Source organism: Desarmillaria tabescens, assembly GCF_030435595.1.
Source record: "Desarmillaria tabescens strain CCBAS 213 chromosome Unknown EV420scaffold_7, whole genome shotgun sequence".
NCBI lineage: Eukaryota > Fungi > Basidiomycota > Agaricomycetes > Agaricales > Physalacriaceae > Desarmillaria > Desarmillaria tabescens.
In genome coordinates this window covers 892,260-916,062 of record NW_026848306.1, presented here as the reverse complement: position 1 = coordinate 916,062, position 23,803 = coordinate 892,260, and the positions used below count along the sequence as shown (strand labels likewise).

General features: G+C 48.8%; 7 protein-coding genes across 7 annotated transcripts; 6 read left to right on the top strand and 1 right to left on the bottom strand.

The window, feature by feature from the left end:
- The first annotated feature begins 14 nt into the window (after positions 1–14).
- EV420DRAFT_1519858 (uncharacterized protein) lies at positions 15–2,066 on the top strand. The gene is given in 5 exon segments (XM_060472127.1): positions 15–419; positions 467–627; positions 674–1,490; positions 1,543–1,957; positions 1,968–2,066. 4 exon segments carry the CDS (start codon positions 26–28, stop codon positions 1,839–1,841), a joined length of 1,671 nt encoding a protein of 556 aa, XP_060335051.1. The 5' UTR covers positions 15–25; the 3' UTR covers positions 1,842–1,957; positions 1,968–2,066.
- Positions 2,067–4,911, bottom strand: EV420DRAFT_1519856 (uncharacterized protein). The gene is made up of 11 exons (XM_060472126.1): positions 4,590–4,911; positions 4,350–4,541; positions 4,238–4,297; positions 4,167–4,183; positions 4,021–4,115; positions 3,811–3,971; positions 3,670–3,758; positions 3,502–3,620; positions 2,750–3,450; positions 2,493–2,692; positions 2,067–2,433 (listed from the first exon to the last, which is right to left on the bottom strand). The coding sequence occupies exons 1-11, from the start codon at positions 4,785–4,787 to the stop codon at positions 2,145–2,147; spliced, it is 2,121 nt and encodes a 706-aa protein (XP_060335050.1). The 5' UTR covers positions 4,788–4,911; the 3' UTR covers positions 2,067–2,144.
- On the top strand, positions 4,912–6,135 carry EV420DRAFT_1519851 (uncharacterized protein). The gene is made up of 5 exons (XM_060472125.1): positions 4,912–4,958; positions 5,009–5,197; positions 5,253–5,420; positions 5,473–5,505; positions 5,553–6,135. The coding sequence occupies exons 2-5, from the start codon at positions 5,009–5,011 to the stop codon at positions 6,102–6,104; spliced, it is 942 nt and encodes a 313-aa protein (XP_060335049.1). The 5' UTR covers positions 4,912–4,958; the 3' UTR covers positions 6,105–6,135.
- Positions 6,136–6,138: 3 nt separating this feature from the next.
- Positions 6,139–8,376, top strand: EV420DRAFT_1519850 (P-loop containing nucleoside triphosphate hydrolase protein). Its single transcript, XM_060472124.1, has 7 exons — positions 6,139–6,401; positions 6,461–7,024; positions 7,081–7,399; positions 7,457–7,667; positions 7,720–7,842; positions 7,899–8,066; positions 8,124–8,376. The coding sequence occupies exons 1-7, from the start codon at positions 6,224–6,226 to the stop codon at positions 8,184–8,186; spliced, it is 1,626 nt and encodes a 541-aa protein (XP_060335048.1). The 5' UTR covers positions 6,139–6,223; the 3' UTR covers positions 8,187–8,376.
- Positions 8,377–10,638: 2,262 nt separating this feature from the next.
- Positions 10,639–13,347, top strand: EV420DRAFT_1519829 (uncharacterized protein). Its single transcript, XM_060472123.1, has 13 exons — positions 10,639–11,125; positions 11,176–11,269; positions 11,324–11,498; positions 11,547–11,668; positions 11,719–11,825; positions 11,875–11,913; positions 11,965–12,033; positions 12,083–12,156; positions 12,208–12,454; positions 12,507–12,603; positions 12,657–12,706; positions 12,757–12,867; positions 12,920–13,347. The coding sequence occupies exons 1-13, from the start codon at positions 10,718–10,720 to the stop codon at positions 13,256–13,258; spliced, it is 1,932 nt and encodes a 643-aa protein (XP_060335047.1). The 5' UTR covers positions 10,639–10,717; the 3' UTR covers positions 13,259–13,347.
- EV420DRAFT_1519817 (uncharacterized protein) lies at positions 13,348–15,772 on the top strand. The gene is made up of 7 exons (XM_060472122.1): positions 13,348–13,539; positions 13,594–13,707; positions 13,767–14,298; positions 14,355–14,465; positions 14,513–14,860; positions 14,919–15,120; positions 15,173–15,772. The coding sequence occupies exons 1-7, from the start codon at positions 13,444–13,446 to the stop codon at positions 15,279–15,281; spliced, it is 1,512 nt and encodes a 503-aa protein (XP_060335046.1). The 5' UTR covers positions 13,348–13,443; the 3' UTR covers positions 15,282–15,772.
- A 1,071-nt stretch (positions 15,773–16,843) lies between these two features.
- Positions 16,844–20,027, top strand: EV420DRAFT_1519810 (major facilitator superfamily domain-containing protein). Its single transcript, XM_060472121.1, has 20 exons — positions 16,844–17,296; positions 17,344–17,381; positions 17,434–17,443; positions 17,495–17,548; positions 17,598–17,673; positions 17,727–17,776; positions 17,827–17,953; positions 18,008–18,062; positions 18,124–18,188; positions 18,244–18,269; positions 18,325–18,375; positions 18,429–18,551; positions 18,607–18,666; positions 18,731–18,746; positions 18,808–18,898; positions 18,952–19,113; positions 19,160–19,228; positions 19,286–19,373; positions 19,427–19,616; positions 19,674–20,027. Exons 1-20 carry the CDS (start codon positions 17,169–17,171, stop codon positions 19,725–19,727), a joined length of 1,533 nt encoding a protein of 510 aa, XP_060335045.1. The 5' UTR covers positions 16,844–17,168; the 3' UTR covers positions 19,728–20,027.
- Positions 20,028–23,803: the final 3,776 nt, after the last annotated feature.

Here is a 23,803-nt window from a genome sequence, read left to right as displayed (position 1 = left end):
GCTGATATTCCTTCAATTTGCCACCATGGACAGGACCATGGACATGATTGAAGACTACCTCGACGCTCTCGAGGAGATCTTCTACTCATCGCTTTCGGCAGCGAGGCCTGATATTCCAAGGATACGCGACAGCTTCAACCAGCTCTGGACCGACGTTACTCGATACGGGCCTGGTATCCCTAAACATATCCCGGGCCTAGGCGACTTTGAGGTCCCGCCTCCTCCTCCACCACCGCCGCCTCCTGCGACATGGGTGGAGAATACGGCGGATTGGATCGAGCGGAATCCGTGGACGACAGGCGGGATTGCCGTTGGTGTCGTCGGTACCGGGCTCTTAGTCGGATATGGTGGCGTCTACATGCGCACGGTCCGTGCACGCAGGCTGAAGGCCCTTGCGACTGAGAAGCGCCAAGTCGTCGGTGAGTAGATAGATTAGTGCTTAACGAGTAGCACTGACATTTTACAGTGGTTCTTGGTGGTGACACTCCGTTGGGCCTGTCGCTCATCAGCGACCTCGAACGGAAAGGATACATCGTCATTGCCAGCGTCTCTACCCCGGAGGCGGTGGATCTACTTGAACGACAGAGCCATGGATTTGTTCGGGCCTTGGTGCTGGATCCTACTGAGGTACGTCCTGTTCAGTTGCAATTACCTCCCTACTGAAGATATACAGCCCGGCACAATACCGGTATTCTTGCGCTCATTATCCTCGGCTCTCTCCCGACGTTTCCCACTGAATTCACCGGGAGATCCTTTCACATCTCCGGCCTCGCATCCATACGTCCACGCTGTTGTCTCGCTCCTCTCGCTAGCCGGCCCGGCCCACCACGCTCCCTTTGAGCACATCTCCCTTCAATCAGACTACCTTGCTTACCTCACAGCTACTCAGATTACTCCACTACAGGTCATCCAGTCTTTACTCCCCCTCCTCCGGAACGTCCCCTCCAAAGGCAAGAAACCCATCATCGTCTGTCTTCCCGCCACAGACGCGCGTGTTGGGCTCCCCTTCTCGTCCTTGCAGAGTATGAGCGCCGCTGGTACCCTTCGCGCAGTAGAAGTTCTCCGTCGCGAGATACAGGTAGCTGCACTCACCGGCAAGACCGAGGCCATGAGGAACATCAGCGTCGTCGTTGCCGATGTTGGATCGTTCAATGTCGGGCCGCCCACGCACTTCTTACCGCCGGAGGATGTATACAAGGCTATGGAAAGTTGGAGCGTTTCTGAGAAGATCACTTATGGTCCAGGGTTCGCTGCCATGGCCCAGCAATCGATCACACCCAAGTCCAAGTGGGAGACATTTACCGGGTATTTCCAGAATGACGCTCGGTATGGCGTAGCTCGTAAACCAACGGATGTTAAAGTCTTTGTGGATAATATCGTCGGCGTCGTGAGCAATGGACAATTCGGTTGGTCCTTTCTGGGCTTCAATCTCTGCTTTGGGGTCGTAAAGAACTGGCTTCGTGGGGAACGGTTTTCAGTAGGGGCTGGTGGTGAGTACATCTCTTTTCTCTGCCATTTATATGACTTAATACGCCTTTGCAGCACACACGTACAAACTAGCTTCTGTTCTTCCGTCTCTGATCTTGGATACTCTGTTAAACATCCCGTACATCCTCATTTCTGTGCGTAATGCACTCCTCCCTACTCAGCCATTTGTCCGTCCTCCTCCTCCTACCGTGGAACAGGCCGTCGAGCCGCAGTCCGAGACGCATCCCGAGAGCGAAGCTGAGGACGGCAACGAGAGCGGGTCTGAGGCAGATGTAGAGAGCAATTCCGGCGAAGGGCCGACGGCAAGCTGGGTGAGGCTCAAAAAGTCGAGCAGTGAAGAGGCCAATGTTTGAAGGCCATTTTTAAAGGTTGGAGGTGATCTTTTTGAGGGAGCAAATCTTAAATCCCCACTCGACAACCGCGAGAGTGCTACCTACATATTGGAACCAATGGTGTAAAGAGATGTACTATAGTCAAGGATAGTCAAGGATGTAGGACTGATTGTTGTTGTTGTAACTAGCCCTTTTGTACCACTCATTGTGATAATTGAAGAAACGCAATATATTATATGTTTACGTACCATAGAAGATAAGCAAAACAGTATTTGGAGAATACAGTAGTGTAAGAACATCCATCGTGTAGGAAATTTTATTCCTTTAGCCGTCATCTATGATCAATGTCGGTTCTTCACCTTTATCGCACAACTCCGTACCCACACTGCTCTTACCAGCTTCTTGCGGTTCATCGTCATCATCCATAATCTCGATACACTCTGGCTCGACGTCCTCCGAATCCGAAATGACGATAGGATCAGGATCCAAAAGGTCAATAACCTCTGGTTCTGCTGATCCCACCAGCGGAATTAGGATGGGAAACGGTTGTTGGCTCATAGAGGCATCCACGTCGAGCGTGAAATCGTCTTTGGTCGGGTTCGTTATTCCGTGCCTGTCGCAAACAAAGTTAGTGCGTCTGAAACGACGAGAAATGAAAAGAATCAGACGAACCTCTCCTGGCAGTGGCTTCTCATCCGAGACCGGTTCACCTTTTCATCACATCGACGGCAGGTATAATCATCAGAGCCATAAGTATGTGCCTTGGTCTTGATAATCTCTTCGTTCCTCGCCGCATAGATGTCCCTGTCATTCACTAGTGCGCGCCAGACCGCCACAGTGTCACGTTCAGCGTGCTGAAGTCCATGCAAGATCTACCCAAATGATGATCGATGAACCCTCGAACTTGAGCCCTGATCAAAACTACTTACCGCCTGACGCCACTGAAAGACAACACTCCCTCTCTCCGGAGCACGGCAATTCATACATTCTAACCATACATCCGCGCGTTCCATATCCTCCACGGTAGCTTTCTCAGCTCTCAGTCCAGAGGCTCGAACGACGTCGACGGCGCAACCGCCTGCAAGTTCATAGCACTCAACGCCATTGCGATCAAAGTTCCACGGTTCTGCTTGTAGGCCCTTGCACAGTAGCACCAAATCGTCTGACCGATTACGATATCCGTGCCTTAGAGCAGTCATACATTTATGTGCAAGCACCCGGGGATACGATATCGGTTCTGTACATTGATGACATTTGAAGAACGTTGTCGCAAGAGAGAGTCGCGAGATGTCGTGTTTGTTCCCAGGCATAAGAGATAGCGAGTACATCCCTTTTGATCGTCGCCATTCTCTAGAAATCTTCGGGAGCTCGGCTTTAAGGTCGGAAAAGTCTTCTTCCTTCTCGTAGATTTCAACGTCGTTGTTCTCGAGGATGGCTTTAATCTTGGGTATCACACAGATGTCCGCGGCGCTTGGTGTTATCTTGTCGGGGTTTTCGGCAGCATGGGCTTTGACGAGGTTGGAGACGATGTTTAATCTGGTTTTGTATATAGTTTTGCGTTTCTTCTTGAGTACCTTCCCGCGAGCGTCTTCTAGTAGATTGAGAAGAGTGGGTAACATCGCACCCCATGCTATAGATTTTGTCAGAACAAGGGTCGTCGGCGAGGGATATTGGAAAGTACAGCGTTCTGTTAATTCCTTGTGTGTCCTGAGGAGGGTATGATTGCTGAGTATTTTACCGTCGTCCTCTAAATATGCTACCTCATCCTTGTAACCAAGATCATACAGTCGTTCAAAAATCCTAGGAAAAGATAAACAATAAATTGCTCACAGAAAACGTGCTGACTTACTTCTGCGTTCGTTCAGCACGAGCTGCTTCTTCTGCTAACCTTATCCTTTCCGCGCGCAGTGCTTCAGCTTTTCTGCACTGTTCTGCAAACTATTCACTGCGTAAATACTAATTTCTACAGTGATTCAGACAGTGTGCTTACCTGACGTGTCGGTTCATTGGAATCAATTCTTTGTTGCACGACCTCATGGACTTGTCCGAAACCTGCCCCCAAGGGTGCAAGGAACCCGAGTGGCGCCTCTGCCAACTCAGGATCCCCTGCAAGAGCTCGGACTTCCTCACGATTTAATATGTAAGTAAAATCTGCCAGAGCATTAGAGGCCAAGGTTGAACAAAAGCAAAGAAAACAGACCCGTCCGATCATTGCGTAGAATGTCTGGGCTTATCCGGAGGTGCTGTAAGGGAATGGAAGGTCCAAATTGACCTAGCACATTAGAGTATACGAAACTAAAACGGAGATGAGTGACAGATGTGTATGTAACGAAATATAGGACATGCTCTTTCGTAAGACAATTCTGGTGTTGGCACTAGTCAGAGAAGAGAAAAGCAATGCCAACGAAATCACGCACTGGGCATAACCTAGTTCTGAAAGTCCATAGAATGATATGTTTTCCTGAGGCTAAGCAGTTCTATGACATGACTAAGTTCGCAAGGGACGATATGAGAGAAGGAAGCATGTACATGACAGTGTTCAGAAAAGGCCAAGTTGACGTATTGTGGTTCATTAAGATCGACCGGCAAGGGAGGCAGGGTATCGCGAGACAAGGCAGCCTTCCAGATCGATATTGCTGACCGGTGCATTAGAAGACGCCTCAACGCTTTCGTAGTTCTTGACAGGCGCATGATGTCGAGGGCATCGAGGTGAGAGAATACCTGAATACGTTCACAGGGCGCCATGCACGTTGTCGCGTATGTACTCACCTCAAACAGAATATCTATCGGCATTTCGGGTATCTGCTTCAGCTTTCCTCGTTCTCTGGGCTTCTGCACTGGAATGATATCGCCTGCATCATGTGGCGTCGCCTGACGTCCGGGGGTTGCAGTTCGTCGTCGTTTCGTAGGAGAGGGCTGTACTGTACGACCCGCCGGCGGTCGTCGTCGAGTGGTCGGAGGTGCCATCTGTATCGTCAAGGTTCAGCAAGCGGGGCTGGTAGTTGCAAGTCAAGTCGGAACCGACTGCCGCTCATGAGTCCGCTTAGCTAAGCCGCCCCGACCCCGTGACCGTTAACCGCAAATTTCAAAGTTATCAGTAACTTGTTTTTGTAGCACTTTCTCGAATCAGCGCATTTGGTGAGTATGATCTATCCTCAGTAACCCGAGCTTACTCTTTCAATACTTAGATGCTGAAATCTTCTATAACTACGTCTTCCATTTCACTCCGCGCAACTACCAGGACATCCAAAAGTTGGGCTCTATGGAGGCCAGCTCTTTCTGTGGAATATGTTAGAAGCATACATGCTAGCCCTGCTCGATGCGGCTCCGGCTCATCAAGGAGTGCCAGCAAACGATATAAAGAGAGGATAAATAGGGTGCGCCTTCGCTCCCATTGCTTATTCCGAGTCCATCGAACAAACTAGCTTTCAGATGCATGTCGAGTCCTTAGACACTTTCTTCCGCCGTCTTTATGAAAAGTTCCCATCGTCATCGAAGCGGGTTGAAGTAGCCAGAATGGTCAAAGAAGCTATATCCAGAATAAGCACAAACCGGGTAGCTATTCGCTCGATGGCGACTCTGGACAGATTGTATAATGTTGTAAGCTGCCTGTTCTTCGTGCGCAAGGGTATCTCTCACGTAACCATTACAGGAAGAGACAATACTCAAGTGTATACAGCAAAAGGTCGGACTGGCCGTCTTTGTCTTCACGTCTTACCCATATCTTACCAGAAACTGCCGCCCTGGCTCACCGGTCGAGAAAGGGCTTTCGACAATTGTTATCGACTACCGCCTGAACGACTGCCACCAGGATGGTCTTCAGACTGGCCAGACTGGCCACTACGTCATCACCTGTTTCCCAACTCTGCAGGTCTATACAGCAAATCACGATTTGACCTGATGATTCGTTATACCCACGGACTTTCCGTCTACCGTCCACTCATGTACTGCGTAGAGGGTAATCACAGGGACGATTTTCTATTCGAGTGCAGAGACGGGGTCTACTACTTTGTTACCCGCGCTACTTCACCTGCTGTTCAAGTGGCTCCGATGGTTGATGGTACTACGAAACCGACATTAGGAAGCTTTTTCGCTGCATTGAAGACTCGAAAGCCGACTCAGCTGATGGGTCGAAAATGGTTGCCAGCTGAAACCGGGAGATCCTTCGTAGAGGAGGTGTGGGACCAGAAGTGTATGCGAGCGTATGCAGAACTGATATACGAGAGTCAGAACGCTTCACCGTATGTAGAAGATGTATACGACGACTTTCCTGAGAATACTTAGTTATTGAATTTAATTAAATAATTAAATAATGTATCGGGGTGCGGAGGGAGCCGGAGTGTGTGAACGTTAAATTTCTACGTGGTGTCGGAACCCGTTCGTCCTCAACCCCAACCATCATCATGCTCACCTCTCGCGGCGCCGTCGCCCGTCTCTCCAGGCGGGCTGTCTCCTCTGCCAACAAAACCAACGCGTTCTTCTCCACCGCTGCCCGTCTTCCCAGGGTTGCTGCCTCTTGCTCCTCTCGCCAGCAGCCCTCGTCGCTATCTCGTCCTCAGCGGGCTGCTCCTTCAACTCAAGGTCTGTTCTTTATTTCTCTCTTTTTTTCCCTTTTTTTCCATACCAATATCTCATACTAGCTCGTCTGTATGCGACTGAGGCAAAGGGTGCCATCGGCTCGGTGAAAACCGTCATTGGTGCCGTCGTCGACGTTCAGTTTGAGACTGAAAACCTTCCCCCCATTCTCAACGCCCTGGAGGTGGTGGATTTCCATGGAGGTCGTCTTGTGCTTGAGGTTGCGTCCCATTTGGGTGAGAACTCGGTTCGTACCATTGCCATGGACGGTACAGAGGGTTTGGTTCGGGGCCAAAAGGTCGTCGATACCGGCGCACCTATCCTTGTCCCCGTCGGCACTGCTACTCTCGGTCGTATCATGAACGTCATTGGTGAGCCCATCGACGAACGTGGTCCCATCAAGGGTGTGAAGCTTTCTCCGATTCACGCCGATCCTCCCGCTTTCGTCGAGCAGTCCACTACGGCTGAGGTTCTCGAAACCGGTATTAAGGTCGTCGATCTCCTTGCTCCCTACGCTCGTGGTGGAAAGATTGGTTTGTTCGGAGGTGCTGGTGTCGGTAAGACTGTGTTGATTCAGGAGCTCATCAACAACGTCGCCAAGGCTCATGGTGGTTTCTCTATCTTCTGCGGTATGTTTACGGAATTTTTTGCCAAGCGCTGTTCTTGCTTATGCTCACTATTCTAGGTGTCGGAGAGCGTACTCGTGAGGGTAACGATCTTTACCACGAAATGATTGAAACTGGTGTCATCAACCTCGAGGGTGACTCTAAGGTCGCTCTTGTCTTCGGTCAAATGAACGAGCCCCCTGGTGCCCGTGCCCGTGTCGCTTTGACTGGTCTGACCATCGCCGAGTACTTCCGTGATGAGGAGGGTCAGGATGTGTTGCTCTTCATTGACAACATTTTCCGTTTCACCCAGGCCGGTTCCGAAGTGTCTGCCCTACTCGGTCGTATCCCCTCTGCCGTCGGTTACCAACCTACCCTCTCTACTGATATGGGTGGCATGTACGTCCTACGCCTCCTGTTTCTTTTTTTTCGCCGTTGACGCAGCTTATGTTTCAGGCAAGAACGTATCACCACCACCAAGAAGGGTTCCATCACTTCCGTCCAGGCTGTCTACGTCCCTGCTGATGATTTGACTGATCCCGCCCCGGCCACGACTTTCGCTCACTTGGACGCTACCACTGTGTTGTCTCGTGGTATTGCTGAACTTGGTATCTACCCTGCCGTCGACCCTCTGGACTCCAAGTCCCGTATGTTGGACCCTCGTATTGTGTGTACTCTGCCTTTCATTTTAAGCCAACTATTAAAACCTTTATCAACAGGTCGGACAAGAGCACTACGATGTTGCCACCGCCGTTCAGAAGATTCTCCAGGACTACAAGTCGCTCCAGGATATTATCGCTATTTTGGGTATGGACGAGTTGTCAGAAGAGGACAAGCTTACCGTACGTCATGGTTCTATCTGCACTGATTTCCCTTCTGAGTGATGTATTTCGTATAGGTCGAGCGTGCTCGTAAGATCCAGCGTTTCATGTCGCAACCTTTCCAGGTCGCACAGGTCTTCACTGGTTATGAGGGAAAACTTGTGTCATTGAAGGACACTGTCCGGTCGTTCAAGGAGATCCTTTCTGGCGCACACGATTCGCTCCCCGAATCTGCCTTCTACATGGTATGTCCGCTGTATGTCCGGTATAGTACTCATCTCATGAGACGCTTCTTTTCTCAGGCTGGTACGATTGAGGACGTTAAGGCTAAGGCTGAGCAACTCGCTAAGGAGATGGGCAATTAAACGCACTAAATGGGACCACAGACCATAAAAGAGCTCAACGGTGCTATACCTAACAACTTACTTGCATGATGATGTTTGGATCTTACACTTTTGACTCTGCGCGAATTCAAATCAAAACAATACTTATTTTCCTCTTCTTTACGGTTGACTGGGATGCCTGACTGCTTGGGGTGATTTGGTCAAATTTCTTAGTCGGAACTGCGGAAGTGAACGGAACACCGCCGCGGACAAGTCCTTTTCCGCCGCCTGGTTCACCATCCAACTTTCTGATTGCCTGACTTCTGCAAGGATAAATGCTATGGCTGCGTATCGTGACACGTCCTACATAGTCCTCACGGCAAAGTAAGCAGGCATTAGAACACTTAAGGTCGCTTGTTGCAGTGCGCTCGAATTCATCCTTACTGACCTGTCGCTCGCAGAAGTATCTTCGTGATCCCTTGGCTATACTAGAACATACCTGACAGGTTACTATCGATTCACATTTATCAGTGCTTGAAGAAGACGATGTTGAGTACACTGCTCCAATGCTCCTGCGGTGAAGCCTTCTGGAGACGCTTTGGATACCTATCGCCAGATACACTGCTTATACGATGACTAGGAGCTTCGTTCGTCTGTAAGTCTATTCTACAGATAAAAAACACTCTTAGCGACCCGGGAAGGAGATGCGGCCTGTTTTCTTGAACTTTCTTCAGATCGTGTTAGACAGACGGCGAAGAGGGAACAAGAACGTTTTGGCGGATGGCACCAACAGGACTTGAACCCCCACCAGCATGCCCCCGCCATTGGTTTCTTCGAGTTGGAGTCAGATCTTCGGAACTTCTTTCTCTCATCTCCGTGGTTCAAAGCACTCAGTCCTACCTTCAGTATTATACTGATCCTTCGGATCCAGGTGCTACACTAATTCCTTGAACTTCCGTCTATCGATCCCTCTGGTGGCCCGAGTCATTTTCGAGGACGTACCTTCATTTTTGAGCAATTCTAACTGAAACTTTGTGGCAGAATATCTTGGCGCGTAGAGTATTAAGGGAAGATTCGAGGTCATTGGTTCGTGCGCCGTACGCCGGCCATCAGAGATTTCAAGTAGCGCTCATGCCCCCCCCCCCCCTCGGCTAAATTCCAGACTCTACTTTCATTGAACGATCCACCTTCATTGAGTCCAAACTACGAGACTAGCCAGGGCACAGAGGACATCGATCAAGGAATTACAGTCATTAATGGCATCGGTCCTGGAGTTGCAGAGGTCCGTGGAAAGGATTGAGCGACGTCTCATCAAGATCGAAATCATGACCGCCAGAGTCTCTCACTTAATATTTTGTTTTCTGTCAATTGACTTCCTGCGCTTTCGTCCAGACACATAATCTCACCTGTGCCGATGGCGTTTTGACGCCCTACGAAGTGGTACCTACTCCTACGGGGGAAGACCCTACTCTTCACGAAAGTCGCAATTTCACATTGTCTCCCGCTCATCCAGGCTTATCTTGTTCCGAAATATAGAGACTTCTGCCAAGGCTGGACACAGCCCAAGATATACGAAACCTCCGACCCATCCAGCTGAATCGCTACCTCGATAAGTATGGAATTAGGCCCAAGCGACATGCTTTGAGTCGGGAAGTGAAACTCGCGCTTCTGCGTTATCACATTGGATGCACAGTACCGTAGATGGTAGAGAGAGAGAGGTCCAGTTCGTTCATCCTAGCCAAAGATACGTTCGGAGACGGAAAACCGAAGAATGAGGTTCCATTAGGGAGGAAAGAGCCAGGCTTGTCTTATATGTTTCTCAGAAGCAAAGAAGAAGACTATTGATAGTATGTGTCATTATTCAGTATATTGATTTTTTTCTGGTTCCGTTTTGTACGATTGTACATATATCCTACCCCCTAGCACGCTGGAGTATGGTTGGATTGTCCTGTATACTATTCTGTTCTGTTCTATGTATGTAAGTATCTCATCCAGCGAGTTATCTCGCGTCCATATTCCTCATGAGTCCATGCCAGCAGTAGGATGAAAACGTGCCTGCATCTTCATCTGCTGCTCTGTGTACTGGTGTTAGTGGTATTTGCTCTATTTGCTAAGATCGAAACGTCCTGTTTCTTGATTCTTGATTCTGTCTTCCTCGTATTGCATTTGAAGATCATGGATGGTAAAAAGAAGGATTTTATCAGTGACTAACGCAAACCCGCACTCTGCGACTAACCACAAGGTCATGACGTCTCATTTGCAAGAGGGTATAGGGCTGACTCTTAGGTCGTTGGACTCGTAGGCCAAACTTTATAGTACAAAGACTGAGACCTCTATCCTCCAGAACACCCAGCTTGCCAGGATATTATAGGTTGAAGAAAGAAGTTTAAAACCGTTACGGATTGGAGGTCAGTGGACTTGTTCTTATTTGGTTCGCCGTAACAGACCGTACAAGATGTGGTAAATTTAGCCGATGACATCAACAAGACCGTGATTGCGGGGTCGCCCAACTCAATTCTTTACCACCACCACGTCGCCTCTCGCTCTTTGCTCAAGTTATATTTTCCCCTAGAATGCTGGCACGGCGCTGCTGTACGACGTCGCACAGCCTATACGTCCCAAAGACAGCCAAAATACCGCACTGGGTTCTCAGAAATGCATCTTCTCAGGCTGAAGCCTCAACAGAACGTCCACGGGCTTTACATCGAGCGCTAAAGTACGCTAAATACACAAGCTACTTCATTCTGTCGTCGGTCTTTGGTCTCGTGACAATTGGTGCTGGCATCTTCGTCCACGACGCGTTCACGTACACCGAGAAACACGCAGAGCGAGTGCCGCGTTCACCCCTCGCTTTGTACCCGGAACGCGGTGGACCCAATAACCTTCCTATTGTGAGCCTACAGGTCGATGATGAGGATGACGAGGAACACAGGAAGCTGGCTGAGAAGCCTAAGCTTGTCATTGTTGGCGGAGGATGGGGGGTGAGTCAGCATAACCGTCATTTGCGCCCATAGTGCTGAATTCGATATAGGCAATGGGCGTCTTGCAAACACTGTACCCTGGAGACTATAATATAACCGTTGTTTCGTCGGAGACCTTCACGACATTTACGCCTCTCCTTCCTTGTGCGTGAATCGGGCGCGTTATGTTGTAGGGGTGTCTTCTTACGTGTCGTGTAGCTGCTGCCGTGGGCACTGTTCAAGTGCGGTCTTTGGTTGAGCCCATTCGCAAGATCATTGCTCGTCTTCGAGGTCATTTCGTACAAGGCAAGGCGGTCGATCTGAGTATGTCTGAACGGCTACTGGAGGTGGAGACCTTGAGTGCTAGTGGAAAACCGTGTCGTATATATATTCCGTGCGTTGAGACACTTTATTTTTGTTCGCTGACCTCATGACGGACTAGTTACGACAAGCTTATCATTGCCGTTGGATCAACCTCAAGTTCACATGGCGTGCCCGGATTGGAGCATTGTTTCCAGCTCAAAACCATTGGTGATGCACAAAGCATTCGGCGACGCGTTATGGGTATACTACTGCACGTCTGCTCTTCTACCCTCGAACTCATGTTCTGCCAGACAACTTTGAAACGGCGAGTCTGCCAACAACAACTCCAGAGGAGCGTAAACGTTTACTCAGTTTTGTCATTTGCGGAGGCGGTCCTACTGGGGTAGAAACTGCGGCGGTAAGAGTGTTCTCCTTGACCTTATAATGGTAATACTCATCGTATACAGGAAATCTACGATTTTTGCCAGGAAGATATCATGAAATTCGTACGATGCAGCAACTGCCTCCATGATTTCTATACCTGACCTTATCTTTAGTTTCCAAAAATTTGCCGCGAGGAAGTATCCATTCATGTAATTCAATCTAGGGAACATATTCTGAACACGGTCTGTGGTTTCTTTACACCATCATCCCTTTCTATTGAAAGCATGCCAGTATTCAGAAGCTATATCCAACTACGCAGAAGCCAAATTTGCTAGAGATGGTGTCGACCTCATTACTAATGCGCGGTCAGTCTAACTAAGTTATTGTCATGCTTCGTATTCAAATACTGTATGAAGGGTCGGTGCCGTCAATCCTGAATACGTTCTCTACAGCAAACGGGGATCCAACGGGGAAATGGAGGAGCACGCCATCCCCCATAATTTCGTACTTTGGTCGACAGGTATAGCGATGAACCCGTTCACGAAGCGAGTAACGGACCTGCTACCCAACCAAGTGCACAAAAAGGCCATCGAGGTCGATGCACATCTTAGGGTGAAAGGCGCGCCTCTAGGAACTGTGTATGCTGTTGGTGATTGTGCGACAGTAGGCCTTGATCTCTCATACTCTTTGAGGTCGCCAACCGTCCTGCTTGTAGATTGAGACGTCCATTATCAGTCACTTTATGGAGCTGGTAGATGATGCAGATCGCGACAAGAATGGGAAGATCGATTTTGAGGAGTGGGAGATCATGGGTACGCCGGACGAAATCGTTTTTACGTATAGATTATAACGATTTTATGTCCAGTGTCAAGGATAAAGCAGCGCATTCCTATGGCTGAGGATCACGTTACTAAGGTGTGTACGCACGGCGGCTAGTGTGTTCTGTGGCGCTGATCGTTTCGCAGGTCAGGGAGCTGTTCGAGATGTACGACACGGACGCGGATGAGAGTCTTTCACTCAACGAAGTGGTTCGATTACTTGAAGACATCGGAAACAAGATCACTTCTCTCCCTGCGGTACTTTTCGCTGTCTATATTCCAAAATAAGGCATCCTCATTTCATTTCTAGACTGCCCAAGTGGCTTCTCAGCAGGGTAAATATATTGGCAAAAAGCTCCACAAACTCGCGCGCCAACAAGAAGATCTTGAAACAAAGGGCTTTGATGCCAGAGCGGCAGAAGAGAAGCTGTCTGGACCTTTCCGGTACAGGCACTTGGGCAGCCTGGCTTATATTGGGAACGCAGCCGTCTTTGACCTTGGCAAATACTCGTTCATGGGGGGTCTGGCAGCAATGTATGCGTGGAGAAGTATATATTGGAACGAGCAAGTTTCCGTGCGTACACGGGCACTGTTGATGATAGATTGGATCATTCGAGGTGTTTGGGGGCGTGATCTTTCGAAACTTTAGATACCTTCATTTGTACCACGGTTAATAAAATACTAGTATTTCCCTTGTATTTCCCACGGTGTGTTGGAACACATTACGTCATTTCTCGTGGACGCAACTTGCTCTCTACCAGTTCTGAGAAATCAATCGGTGTATTTGATTCTGCGTTTCTCTACGGCCATTGTGAACGGGATCTGTTTTCAATTATGCCCGAAGACACGCCTGAAACCAAAGAATGGGTACTGGAGCCCGAGACGGAGTACAGATTCGAACTCGATCCCGGTACTTCCCTCGCAGTCAAGGCAGGTCCGCGCCAATGCTTTTCTCGCATTTCTCTGACCGCACAAGGCATCCAGCTGTCGCGTGGGCACGCTGAAATATTCGGATTCGAGCTCGTAGAGGGGCAGACGTACGTCTTTGGTGCAGAATGTAAAGGGGCGATATTCACCTGGCAGGGCTGTATCATCGAGATGAGTCTTTTTTCTTTTTCTTACAGAGGGTACATGCCGTCCTTAACTGCTATTTTCACGTCACGGGCCATCCATCGACGGATTATGTATCTGAAGAAACGCCAATGAACGCCTACGGAAACCTTCATGTCGCATTTGAACAGATGCGGGTACGAGCGCTGGGGACCCTCAACGGATCACCTCCCCCGGATTCAAAGCCGGATATCAATGCCGAACCGCCGCGTGTCTTAATACTGGGACCCGAAAACTCCGGCAAGACGAGTGTGTGCAAGATCCTGGTCAACTATGCGGTTCGTGCCGGTCAAGGATGGACCCCGCTTCTGGTGAACCTCGATCCGAGCGAAGGGGGCTGGTCTGCGCCCGGTGCTCTGTCTGTTGCTCCCGTGAGCAGCCCCTTGCCAACTTCTTCTCCCGCGAATATCCTCGGTACAGCTGCTACTTCGGCGCCAACGTCTTTGTCTTCAAATGCGTTGCTGCCGCTTGTGTATTGGTATGGGCATCAGGAAACTAGGAAGAATACTCTTTTGATGGACAGACTCATTCGTAACCTCGGTGAGAACGTTCGGGAACGGCAAGACAACGATCCCAGAGGTAAATATTGGTTGACTCGTGTGTATAGTTTGATTTGTGTGAACTTTTTTTTTTAGGAAGCGCCGCAGGCATCATTGTTGATACCCCTTCGTCCTTGGGCTCAGGCCCCGCATCATCTGCTGAGCATCGACAAAGACTAATAAAAGCTTGCGTAGAATCTTTCCGAAGTGAGGGATATTCTTGTCTACTTGGACATGTCTAATACACAGAACAGTCAACGTCATTCTCGTCGTGGGGCACGAGAAACTGAACGTTGAAATGCAACGCACCTACGGGTCTCGGCTTACTGTGGTGAAGATACCAAAGTCCGGCGGCGTACGAACGATCTATTTTCACGTTCTTCTCTTCACTCACAATTCCCAGGTCGTCGAACTCGATCATGGATATCGGGAACGGGTACACAACTATCAGATGCACACATACATGTACGGCCAAGTCATACAGCCTCCCGCAGGAATTCCAGCATCCTCGGTCAACGCGGACACTTTCACAGACATAATACTGTCTCCGTCGTCTTCTGTCATTAGTTTTGATGATCTCACCATATACCGGATCGGTGCAGGTTTTTGTCTCGTCCTTTTCATCCCAGGTTACACATTCCTGATCTTTTGTATTCACAGCAACTATGGCCCCCTCGGACGCTCTCCCCGTAGGCGCCAAACGCGTGGTCTCAGAAACCCAGCCCGTACTCGTCAACCCCAGCCAGGCGGGTTCTGGTCTCCTGAACGCCGTAGTCGCTCTTCTATCCCCCTTCAACCCAGACGAGAACGAGCGATACGACGAAGAGATTCTCGACCTTACAGTGGTGGGATTTCTGGTGATGTGCGTTTCGCTTTCGACATGCCCGAGCGGCTTTTCGCTGATCTTCTGCTAGAACAAAGCTGGACATTCCTCAACGTAAGATGACCATTCTGGCGCCGAATCAAGGGTCTCTCGTGGGAAAGACTGCTATCGTTGGTTCGTACGAATGGCAGGATCAGTAGCTGGTAATTATTCGACTTGTTGATCCTTGTAGCTTTTACCTTAAGGCACTACCAATTGATATCGTTTCCCCCACATGGTTATTGAATGACAAAAGTTAAGGCACTTATCAATTCTCCAACTCGATTACTATTAGCCTAGGTGCCAGACGTCGCTCAAGGGAGAACGACAGCAGCGGGTTGATTTTCTGATGAACCATCGTTTTGAACCTAACCCGAAATTTTACCCATCATCTAGCATCTGATCACCGGTAGTCACCGGTCCGTGATGTAGGAATGGTATGTATGCTGTGTTTTGTTGCCTCGTTGTCGTCAAATGCGGTTCGAAAAATCAGTTTTCATTTAGCAAAATGGTTTGTACTTGATGATTGGCCCCAACAACTGTTCAACCGCAGCCGCTGCGGTACCGGCTGATTGGATACGAACCTGACGGCGCTGAAGTGCTTTGCAAGCTTTTGACATTATTGGTGCATCCCCCGATCTCGGACGCCCTAAGTAGTCAGCATTAATCGGAGTTTTTTTCTGCTGAGCCTGAGCGTGATTGACTTCCGGTTGTTCACGTCTACTGGGTATCGACGCGGCGTCTTGGTGTCTGACACATGCCCTCCGCATCGTGCAATATACCTTGTCCCTGACAGCGCGTGATGCAGAGGATGACATTGAACGGATAGCCCTGATGGAAACGTTTTCAATTAGCATTGGGAACAGTGCATTTGACCTCCGCCAACAAGCTTGATTTCGGGGTGTTGCAGCTACAGGAGATGAAACTAGCTCGGTGGTGTCCGGCTGACATGTCAATTTTACTGCCAGTAGATTTTACACGCGCTTGATGGTGCGATAAGCACAGGTTTCGCATTCCCGGGCGGCCTTAGGAGCGAGTTGCAACAAGTTCGCGAGCGCCAACTTCTTGATACATCAGTGGGCCAGAGACAAGAATATGCTCATATCTTTAACTATTCGTGGGTGCTAGTGACGGCAGACGTTGTGTCATTGATATTCAACCATGCCGTGTTTTATGAAAGAATGGCATGGAAAGGTCCAGCGGACCACTCTATCTTCGTCATTCGAAGGCGATTTATGGCGTCTGGACAAGCTCGAGCTCCTGCATCGTCCAGGGAATCATGGCGACAGAATGATCTTTCATTCAGATGAACCTTGATACGACTATGCTTCATTCCAAGATGAAGTCACCGGGCGAGACGTTAACGATAGCATAGATCCGTAGAATCCGAGTAATGGTAGTCCACGGTACACAAACTGTACCAAATGGGAGCAACCGGGCTAGTGGTGTCGGCTACCACGTCCCGAGACTAGCGGTGAGTGGAAGACTACGATTTTGAGGATAGACCCAAGTCACGGAGAAAAGTTGTAGCCATAGGACTGTTCCGGTATACATGACCCTCTGAGATTAAATTATTGCCAGCGAAACTTCGAATTCATAGAGTAGCATGCGTTGTGCCCGATTGGAAACATCCTTGGCGACCTGCATCAAGTAGGGCTTTAGAATCTAGTAAGATCGCCTGAACAGCACAAAAGGCACTAGAACGTCCCAAACTTGTTCCGGTTTTCCTCCGTCTATACAATATTCTAGGAAGAGGAGCTGTGAGCCTCCATCCCCTCCAAATCATGGAGTCAAGAACGTGATACGGTCCCCATATGGACTGTTATGTATTCCGCGTTCTCATCGGCAGACATTAGGAATCGAAAAGACGACATTGCGTAATGTGGGAACCCGAATTCAGGGCTCATCAGCATGGGTGGCAGATGATTTACAAACCCTTTTTGGGTCACCACCTCTTTTTTTATCTTCCCTCACGGAACCATTTATAAAGAAATGTTCGTTCTCGCATCACACGCGCTCCCTTCTTCCTTCCCCCCATTATCCCCTACATGGATACTGCTAGTGAGCAGTGGGAAAAACGCGCCCATCTACCCGTGAACGAATCCGAGGCCGATGTCGCCGCCAAGCTTGCCGTGGAGTCGGACAGCTTGGATCCTAAGGAAGCTGCGAGGCTGAAGTATGCTGTGTTATTGAAAATGTTCTGTCGTATTGACTTCATTTGAGGCGCAAGATTGACAAGAATATTTTACCTTTAATGTGTCGTGAGTACTAGCTTCATCATTCTGAACGTCAAATAGCTGATGTTCATCGCAGTTCTGTATCTGTATGTCTCTACTACTGGTGCTACTCGTAGCAAGGGGCTAATCCTGTCAAGGATGACATTCGCGGACAAGACAACGCTCGGACAATCCTCCATTCTTGGCATTTTGTACGTTACCTAGTCTCGTCACTCTGAAATAGGACTCAAAATATTCCAGAAAGGGTGCCAACCTGAACCAGACGCAGTTTAACTGGCTGGGCTCTGTATTTTATCTCAGCTACCTTGTCTTCGAAGTACGACCTGCTTTCCTTGAAGTTACATGACCCCGACACCCATTTCTCTCTAGTACCCCCAAAGTCTTGCGCTTCAGCGATTTCCCGTAGGAAGATGGATGAGGTAACGCAGACCTTATGACCGACCCCCATGCGCTCTCTGATTCGCGACAGTATAAACATCTTCATTTGGGCCATCGCTCTCATCTGCCACACTGCATGCTCGTCGTTCGGTGGCCTATTTGCTGTCCGGTTCATCCTTGGTGTATGTGAAGGCGCGATCACTCCAGGGTTCATGATCGTACGTCGCAGCCTCCTTCTCCGAATCCAAAAGCACCGAAATTGAGTCGGTTAGGTGACCTCCATGTTCTACACGCGGGAAGAACAGACAAAACGCACCGGTTATTGGTGTAAGTATCGATCGGGTTTTGCAAGCAAGCGACGGCTTCTCATTTCCGTTTCTAAACTCAGTCCTAATGAATGGTTTCGCCATCATCTTCCTGGGTTTCGTAGCGTTTGGCGTTCTGCACACCAGGGTCGGTATTGTGGATTTAATGCACCCCCGTTTTTGATCGCTCACATATACTTCAGACGGGTAGCTTCATGCCGTGGCAATGGTCAGTGGAAACGCCGTCCGGTCTTAATTGCTAGGCACGCTAACGATCATCGCAGGTTAATGCTCATAACCGGCCTGATCACTCTTATCTCGTCTGTGATCTTCTGGTGAGCGGCATTGTTAGGTACGGTCTCGGGACCGCAGCTCAATTCTTCGTCAGGCTCTTCTTCCCGGATTCTCCGACTACTGCACGTTTTCTTACCCCGGATGAACGTGTCAAAGTCGTACAAAGGATCAAGGTCAATCAGACTGGTGTAGAAAATAAGACATGGAAGCGTGATCAGTACGTTGTTCTTTGCCATCATCATAGCTCCATATGCACAAGTTGGCGAACTTAGATTTGTTGAAACGTTTAAAGATCCGAAAATATGGATCATGGTGTTATTCGCTGCGATTGGGTACGTGCATCTTCTACTCTTCTATCTAGGGAGATGCTGATCTATTATTGTTTCTCCGACCCAGGAATATCGTGAATTCGGTGGGTCATGTATCACACGCCGCGAAGCTGGAAGGAACTAATCCACATGTTCCACGCGCAGCTTACGAACCAACGGCAGCTTATCGTCAACCAGTTTGGCTTTAGTGACATCCAGACCACTTTGATCGGCTGTGTAGACGGTGTCGTGGAAAGTAGGCTACGCACCTTTCGTAGATGCGTACTGTGGAGCTAACACGATCCGCAGTCTTGACAATATGGCTGGGAATTACCCTCGCTTCGCTTAAACCCATCGGGCGTGGCTACGCTGGGGCTTTGATGTATATAGTCGCAATCTTGGGCGCACTGTTAGTGAATCTACTCCCTTCGAGCAACAAGGTTGGATTGTTGTTCTCCTATTGGGTTTCAAGTGAGTATCTGCTTTTAGTTCTGATTCATTCATCCATATCTCCTAGTATTCGCCATTGCGCCATTTCCCATCTTCCTCGGATGGGTAAGCGGTCTAACGTCGGGACATACAAAACGTGAGTGATCCTTCACCCCTGCCAGGTATATCGTACAATTGAGGTGTTCTGACGCAGGGATAACCACTAATGCGCTGGTCCTCATCGGATACTGTGTGGGTAACTTTGCAGGCCCCTTCGTATGGAAAAAGGAATACCAGCCGAGGTACGATTTTGAAGTTCTGATTGCTCCCCGGCTAGGACATGACCTTTCCTCAGGAATCATGTTCCATGGTCTTTGCTCGCGGCATGCAACTTGGCGTCTGGGATCCTTCTTCTCATTCTCCGGTTTATGCTTGCCACTGAGAATAAGCGACGAGATATGAATCGGCACGACGATACTTACGACGATGTGTATGTGACGCATGTGAATGCGGACGGAACGACGGAGGAGAGGAAAGTTGACAAGGTATTGGCGTCTCTTTATCTCTTCTTTGGGACTTGGCTGATATGTGCGCTCTCAAAGGCTTTCCTTGACCTTACAGATATCCAGAACAAAGATTTCAGATACCTACTATAGACGAAGATATTTATGATTCGATATGGATTGTATACTTGACATACTAGCAGCTGACTACATGATGGTCATTTGCATTGGTCGCGGTTCCGTCGCCTTTTATTTAATATCATAAGGATAGACACCATAAGGAAATCCACCGAACGAACGCCCTACAAGCTGGCTTAGACAAGGTCGTTAAATATTCGGGTGAGTAAGGTCACGATGAGTTTATGTACTGGATTGGTACGGGTACGAATAACCATATATCTACGGTTATGAATCAACTGCAGCTATTTAAAGCCTTGGCGCGCGCAATTGTACTTGGTATTCAAGATTTGAGGAAGCTAGTTACTAAGTCCATTTATTTATGCGATTATTTTGTGCTCAAAATGGCAAAACCCTCAAATCAATTCTTCACGATGTCTCTCTCTCCCAGGACGGTACTACCATTTTTCACATCATGTCCCCGACCTGCAAGACGACATTTTGTCGCCGGAGCATCTGGCCCTGAGACAGGTAGAAGCGTACGCAGACGAAGACGCGTTCTCCGCGTGGATCAACTACCCAACAATTACGATGTCACCGAATTCCTCTCCAACCAAGGCGCTTATAGAATTGAAAGAATCGATTTTTCGCCAAACTCTGTGGACCTACGCTTTTTTCGCCCTGTCGATGCTGAAGAACGCAAAGGGCGCTGGCATCAGACGCAACGGTACAAGGACGAGCAAATGAGCTTTGTAGGTCCATCTCGTTCAGTGGTGGATGCAGGAATCATTGCGAGAATTGGTGCTTGGCACGCATCCAGACGCCTCGCAATACCGGGAGAATGGACTTCTCAGGCGCTACAAGATCTTTTTACGCCGTACGGAGCCGTCTGCTTCACGGGTGTCAGGGAGAACAGAGGTCTCGTGGATTTTTTGAATATTGCGGATGCCATCAAGGTGATTAATTCTGTCGATTTGTATATCCATGATTTGTTATATCTGTCTTTAGGCGTACAAAGCTCTCCAACAGCAAAAGGTGATGTTCCGCAGAGATCCTGACCCTGTAGGGACGACACCCCGGACTGTACATATAACTGGAATTCAGAAAAATCAAGTCGAGGATCACGTCTTGACGACTTTACGTGCCGTGAAACGTTCCGGGGGTCTCAGTCTTCGCCACGACGCGAATAAAAAAACGATGGTGTGTCCTTCACCTCGTGCGAAGATTCTTTCTCAGGGATCCTCTAGGACATCGAATTTTTTGACAAGGATGAAGCCGACACCTTCTTGTCACATTTCCAGCCAATAGCAGAAGAGAAAAAACTTACTGCGATAGCGGTTGAGACGCCTAACCTTCATCCCATGATGACTCTTGCTCTAAATTTGGGGGCAAAACGGGCGTTGTGGATAAGCCTGAGGAATAAAAAGGCCAAGGACGCCAGCTCTCTTCTAGTGCAAACATTCTTGTCGCAGTTCGGCGAGGTGATGTCCGTCCGCCACCGCGCTTCAGTGTTCGCATTGATTATTTGATATCGCATGCAAAGAAACTGATGATCTTCTAGTCCAGTGCCCTATGCGTCACTCATCGTCTTCTTTACGGACGTGTATGCTGCGATGAATGCTCTCATTGGTCTTGAGAAAGGAGGTCACTTGCTTGCTGCATTTACTGGCTGTGAAGTGAATTTCGTCAAATGGGAAGGCATTAAAGACCCTCCGGGGGTGCAACGAGCGATTATTTCCGGGACCACCGTGACCATACCTGTTCCATCTGAAGAACTTTTGTGCGTGTCGTCTTCCTATCTTGATTAATACCAGGACTCACCACCGCCGTATAGTGTGGAGGTACCGCAGAAGCGACGAGAATATCGGTATACTCTTGCCTCTTTGTTGCAAGAGAGAAATGCAAAGCCGTGGCAACGGAGACAAGAACAATGTCCTCCTTGATTTCATCGAACATGCTTTCTCCCGATATTAGCGGTGAGGGCCCTCCCTTAGGTTAGGGCTGCAGAAATTACCCGACGGTTGGACTTTGTGATGAGCATGGTCGCGCTTGGGTCAGCATTCAGTTGACCTGTCTGTTGGTCTCGTTGGCGGGTATAGTCGATACGTATGTGACGGTAACTTTGACGAAGTTGCTTATCTTCGGCGTGGTACTCACCATTAAGATGGTTGCCATTGAATTGGACTTCTATTGACAGTGGGTAGCCTTTTGAATACGATACAGTCTTTGAATCCGTTGACATGGACTTTAATCTTTTGCGTCGACGTCTCAAACTCCTGTCTGCTGGTCAGAACCACACATGTTGCCAAACACAACAAAGAGCCCAGCAGCGGCATGAGCAGGTATTATTCTCTCTATTTCTGGCGCATTTTATTAAAGTCTTGACAGTATTCAAGTACCTCGCGCGGCGAAGACGTAATGGATTAGTGGCTAAGTAGCGCTATAGTTGCGGGTTCGAGTCCTGCTAACGTCCTTCACCGAAATGTTTTTTTCTCTCTTTTATAGAGGAAGAAACTGAAAATTTCAGCTAACATATATCAAGATTCAAGAGATAGCCTGGTATTAGGTATGCAAGCACTGTCATGAGGAAGCACTTACATAATTGTACTTCAGTAACTTCACTATGAATTTCGTGTGAACCCAAGTTCGGCTAAGCCCGAACGGGATTTCCTTAACACCATCACCACCTTCCAAAGTCTCTGCGGCAGCTAGTAGGTCAGGTTCTTCGCTTTGATACGGTCCAGTTATTTATTTTGACCATTATCCTGTTAGGTCCTTCATTTACGCCACCAGACGGCAATAAGAATGACTACTAAGCAGTCCGAAAGGATTTCTCAAGGCAAGACCAGGCAAATGATTGTGGTCAGTGACCTTTGTACGGTCCACAGCCGTCGTTAAATCCAACGCTGAAGTTGAAAGTCGCAATACGCCAACGACTAGCGAGCAAATACCTGCCGGATTTGAAATTGAATTGTATTCCGCCGTACTCATCCAAAACGACGAGATTTTCTCGCGTCCTTGGACGTGAGGAGCCCTCGCTCTTGGAATTTATTGGTTGCGTGCTTTTCAAGAGAGGACCACTGCTCTGTAGGCAGTATCTTTAAAAGACGTAAGTACATACGCTGTCGAGTTTTAATTTCTCACAGGAACGTTCGATAGCCGACAGCTTTACTCCGAGCGTGGACATGTGTATTAGGCGCGGACGTGAGGAATGAATGATCCACTTGTCCTCTCAGGGACATATCAAATACCAGGCGCACGCTATCCAACTGTGGAAGGCATCGTTCGAAGCACTGGTTCCATGATTGTACTGGACTTGTAGGTAAAGTGACAATACAGATGCTGACATTCAACCTTGTTCGAACGAGAAAATTGGTTATATGCGTAATTTGTGTGTATGCTCTCAGCCCAAGGCAAACCTGAGCCTCTGCCATGGCAGCTGCGTGTACGGCACACCCATTGTCCACGAGGTCGATGAAGGGTTGGGAAAGATGGTCTTGGACAGCAGCACTCGGAATACCGTGCTTTTTTTTCAGTGGCGCAAGTATCTAGTGTTTCACTTCTCTGTATATCTCGCTTATCGTTTTTCAAACACCAATAGCCCGTCTACCCTCTCGAGCTTTGGTCTTCCGGAGTGGCGGTGCTTGTGCGCCTACTTGTTTTGGGGTGAATAGTTGTAGGGAGCAAGCTTCAATGTCGAACTTTCCTCGCGGATCGGGTTTTGAATTAACGTAAACGAGCACCCGAGTTCTTCGGGTGCTCCTAGCATTCGTCACGGCAATCGGTACTCAAGGTGGCGAACGTTATCGCAAAATATGCCTCAAAAGCTGTCAGAATTCGCGCTAGCTCCTGCAGTCGCCCATACAAGTTCCTTTTCCAAATTCAATTGAAGCGGCAGATAAAAACTGGCGAAGGTCTCAGTAGGAAGGGAGGATAAACGAGGATGAAGAAGGCGATGGTCAATTCTTTAGTGTTTCTAATCATTTAGCACGGCCATAAGCAATCCGAGAATGGTGCAGAGCGCGTGGTTCAAGGTCGCTTCCAGGCAGCACACTGAAACCCCGGCAAATGCTCATTCGTCCAAAATCCGCCGCCAAGAGCTCGATGGCGCT

Coding starts and splice junctions, on each gene's coding strand:
- EV420DRAFT_1519810 (XM_060472121.1), top strand. CDS start 17,169: ATGGATACTGCTAGTGAGCAGTGGGAAAAACGCGCCCATCTACCCGTG. Junction 18,376..18,428: donor ATCTCGTCTGTGATCTTCTG/GTGAGCGGCATT, acceptor ATTCTTCGTCAG/GCTCTTCTTCCCGGATTCTC. Junction 19,617..19,673: donor AGGAGAGGAAAGTTGACAAG/GTATTGGCGTCT, acceptor GCGCTCTCAAAG/GCTTTCCTTGACCTTACAGA.
- EV420DRAFT_1519829 (XM_060472123.1), top strand. CDS start 10,718: ATGCTGGCACGGCGCTGCTGTACGACGTCGCACAGCCTATACGTCCCA. Junction 11,126..11,175: donor TTGTTGGCGGAGGATGGGGG/GTGAGTCAGCAT, acceptor AATTCGATATAG/GCAATGGGCGTCTTGCAAAC. Junction 11,270..11,323: donor ATTTACGCCTCTCCTTCCTT/GTGCGTGAATCG, acceptor CGTGTCGTGTAG/CTGCTGCCGTGGGCACTGTT.
- EV420DRAFT_1519850 (XM_060472124.1), top strand. CDS start 6,224: ATGCTCACCTCTCGCGGCGCCGTCGCCCGTCTCTCCAGGCGGGCTGTC. Junction 7,025..7,080: donor TGGTTTCTCTATCTTCTGCG/GTATGTTTACGG, acceptor TCACTATTCTAG/GTGTCGGAGAGCGTACTCGT. Junction 7,668..7,719: donor GTATGTTGGACCCTCGTATT/GTGTGTACTCTG, acceptor CTTTATCAACAG/GTCGGACAAGAGCACTACGA.
- EV420DRAFT_1519817 (XM_060472122.1), top strand. CDS start 13,444: ATGCCCGAAGACACGCCTGAAACCAAAGAATGGGTACTGGAGCCCGAG. Junction 13,540..13,593: donor GTACTTCCCTCGCAGTCAAG/GCAGGTCCGCGC, acceptor CAAGGCATCCAG/CTGTCGCGTGGGCACGCTGA. Junction 14,861..14,918: donor CATATACCGGATCGGTGCAG/GTTTTTGTCTCG, acceptor TTGTATTCACAG/CAACTATGGCCCCCTCGGAC.
- EV420DRAFT_1519856 (XM_060472126.1), bottom strand. CDS start 4,787: ATGGCACCTCCGACCACTCGACGACGACCGCCGGCGGGTCGTACAGTA. Junction 3,451..3,501: donor CAAGGAATTAACAGAACGCT/GTACTTTCCAAT, acceptor CAAAATCTATAG/CATGGGGTGCGATGTTACCC. Junction 2,693..2,749: donor TCTTTCAGTGGCGTCAGGCG/GTAAGTAGTTTT, acceptor TCATTTGGGTAG/ATCTTGCATGGACTTCAGCA.
- EV420DRAFT_1519851 (XM_060472125.1), top strand. CDS start 5,009: ATGCTGAAATCTTCTATAACTACGTCTTCCATTTCACTCCGCGCAACT. Junction 5,421..5,472: donor TGGACAGATTGTATAATGTT/GTAAGCTGCCTG, acceptor TAACCATTACAG/GAAGAGACAATACTCAAGTG. Junction 5,506..5,552: donor TCAAGTGTATACAGCAAAAG/GTCGGACTGGCC, acceptor ATATCTTACCAG/AAACTGCCGCCCTGGCTCAC.
- EV420DRAFT_1519858 (XM_060472127.1), top strand. CDS start 26: ATGGACAGGACCATGGACATGATTGAAGACTACCTCGACGCTCTCGAG. Junction 420..466: donor TGAGAAGCGCCAAGTCGTCG/GTGAGTAGATAG, acceptor GACATTTTACAG/TGGTTCTTGGTGGTGACACT. Junction 1,491..1,542: donor GTTTTCAGTAGGGGCTGGTG/GTGAGTACATCT, acceptor ACGCCTTTGCAG/CACACACGTACAAACTAGCT.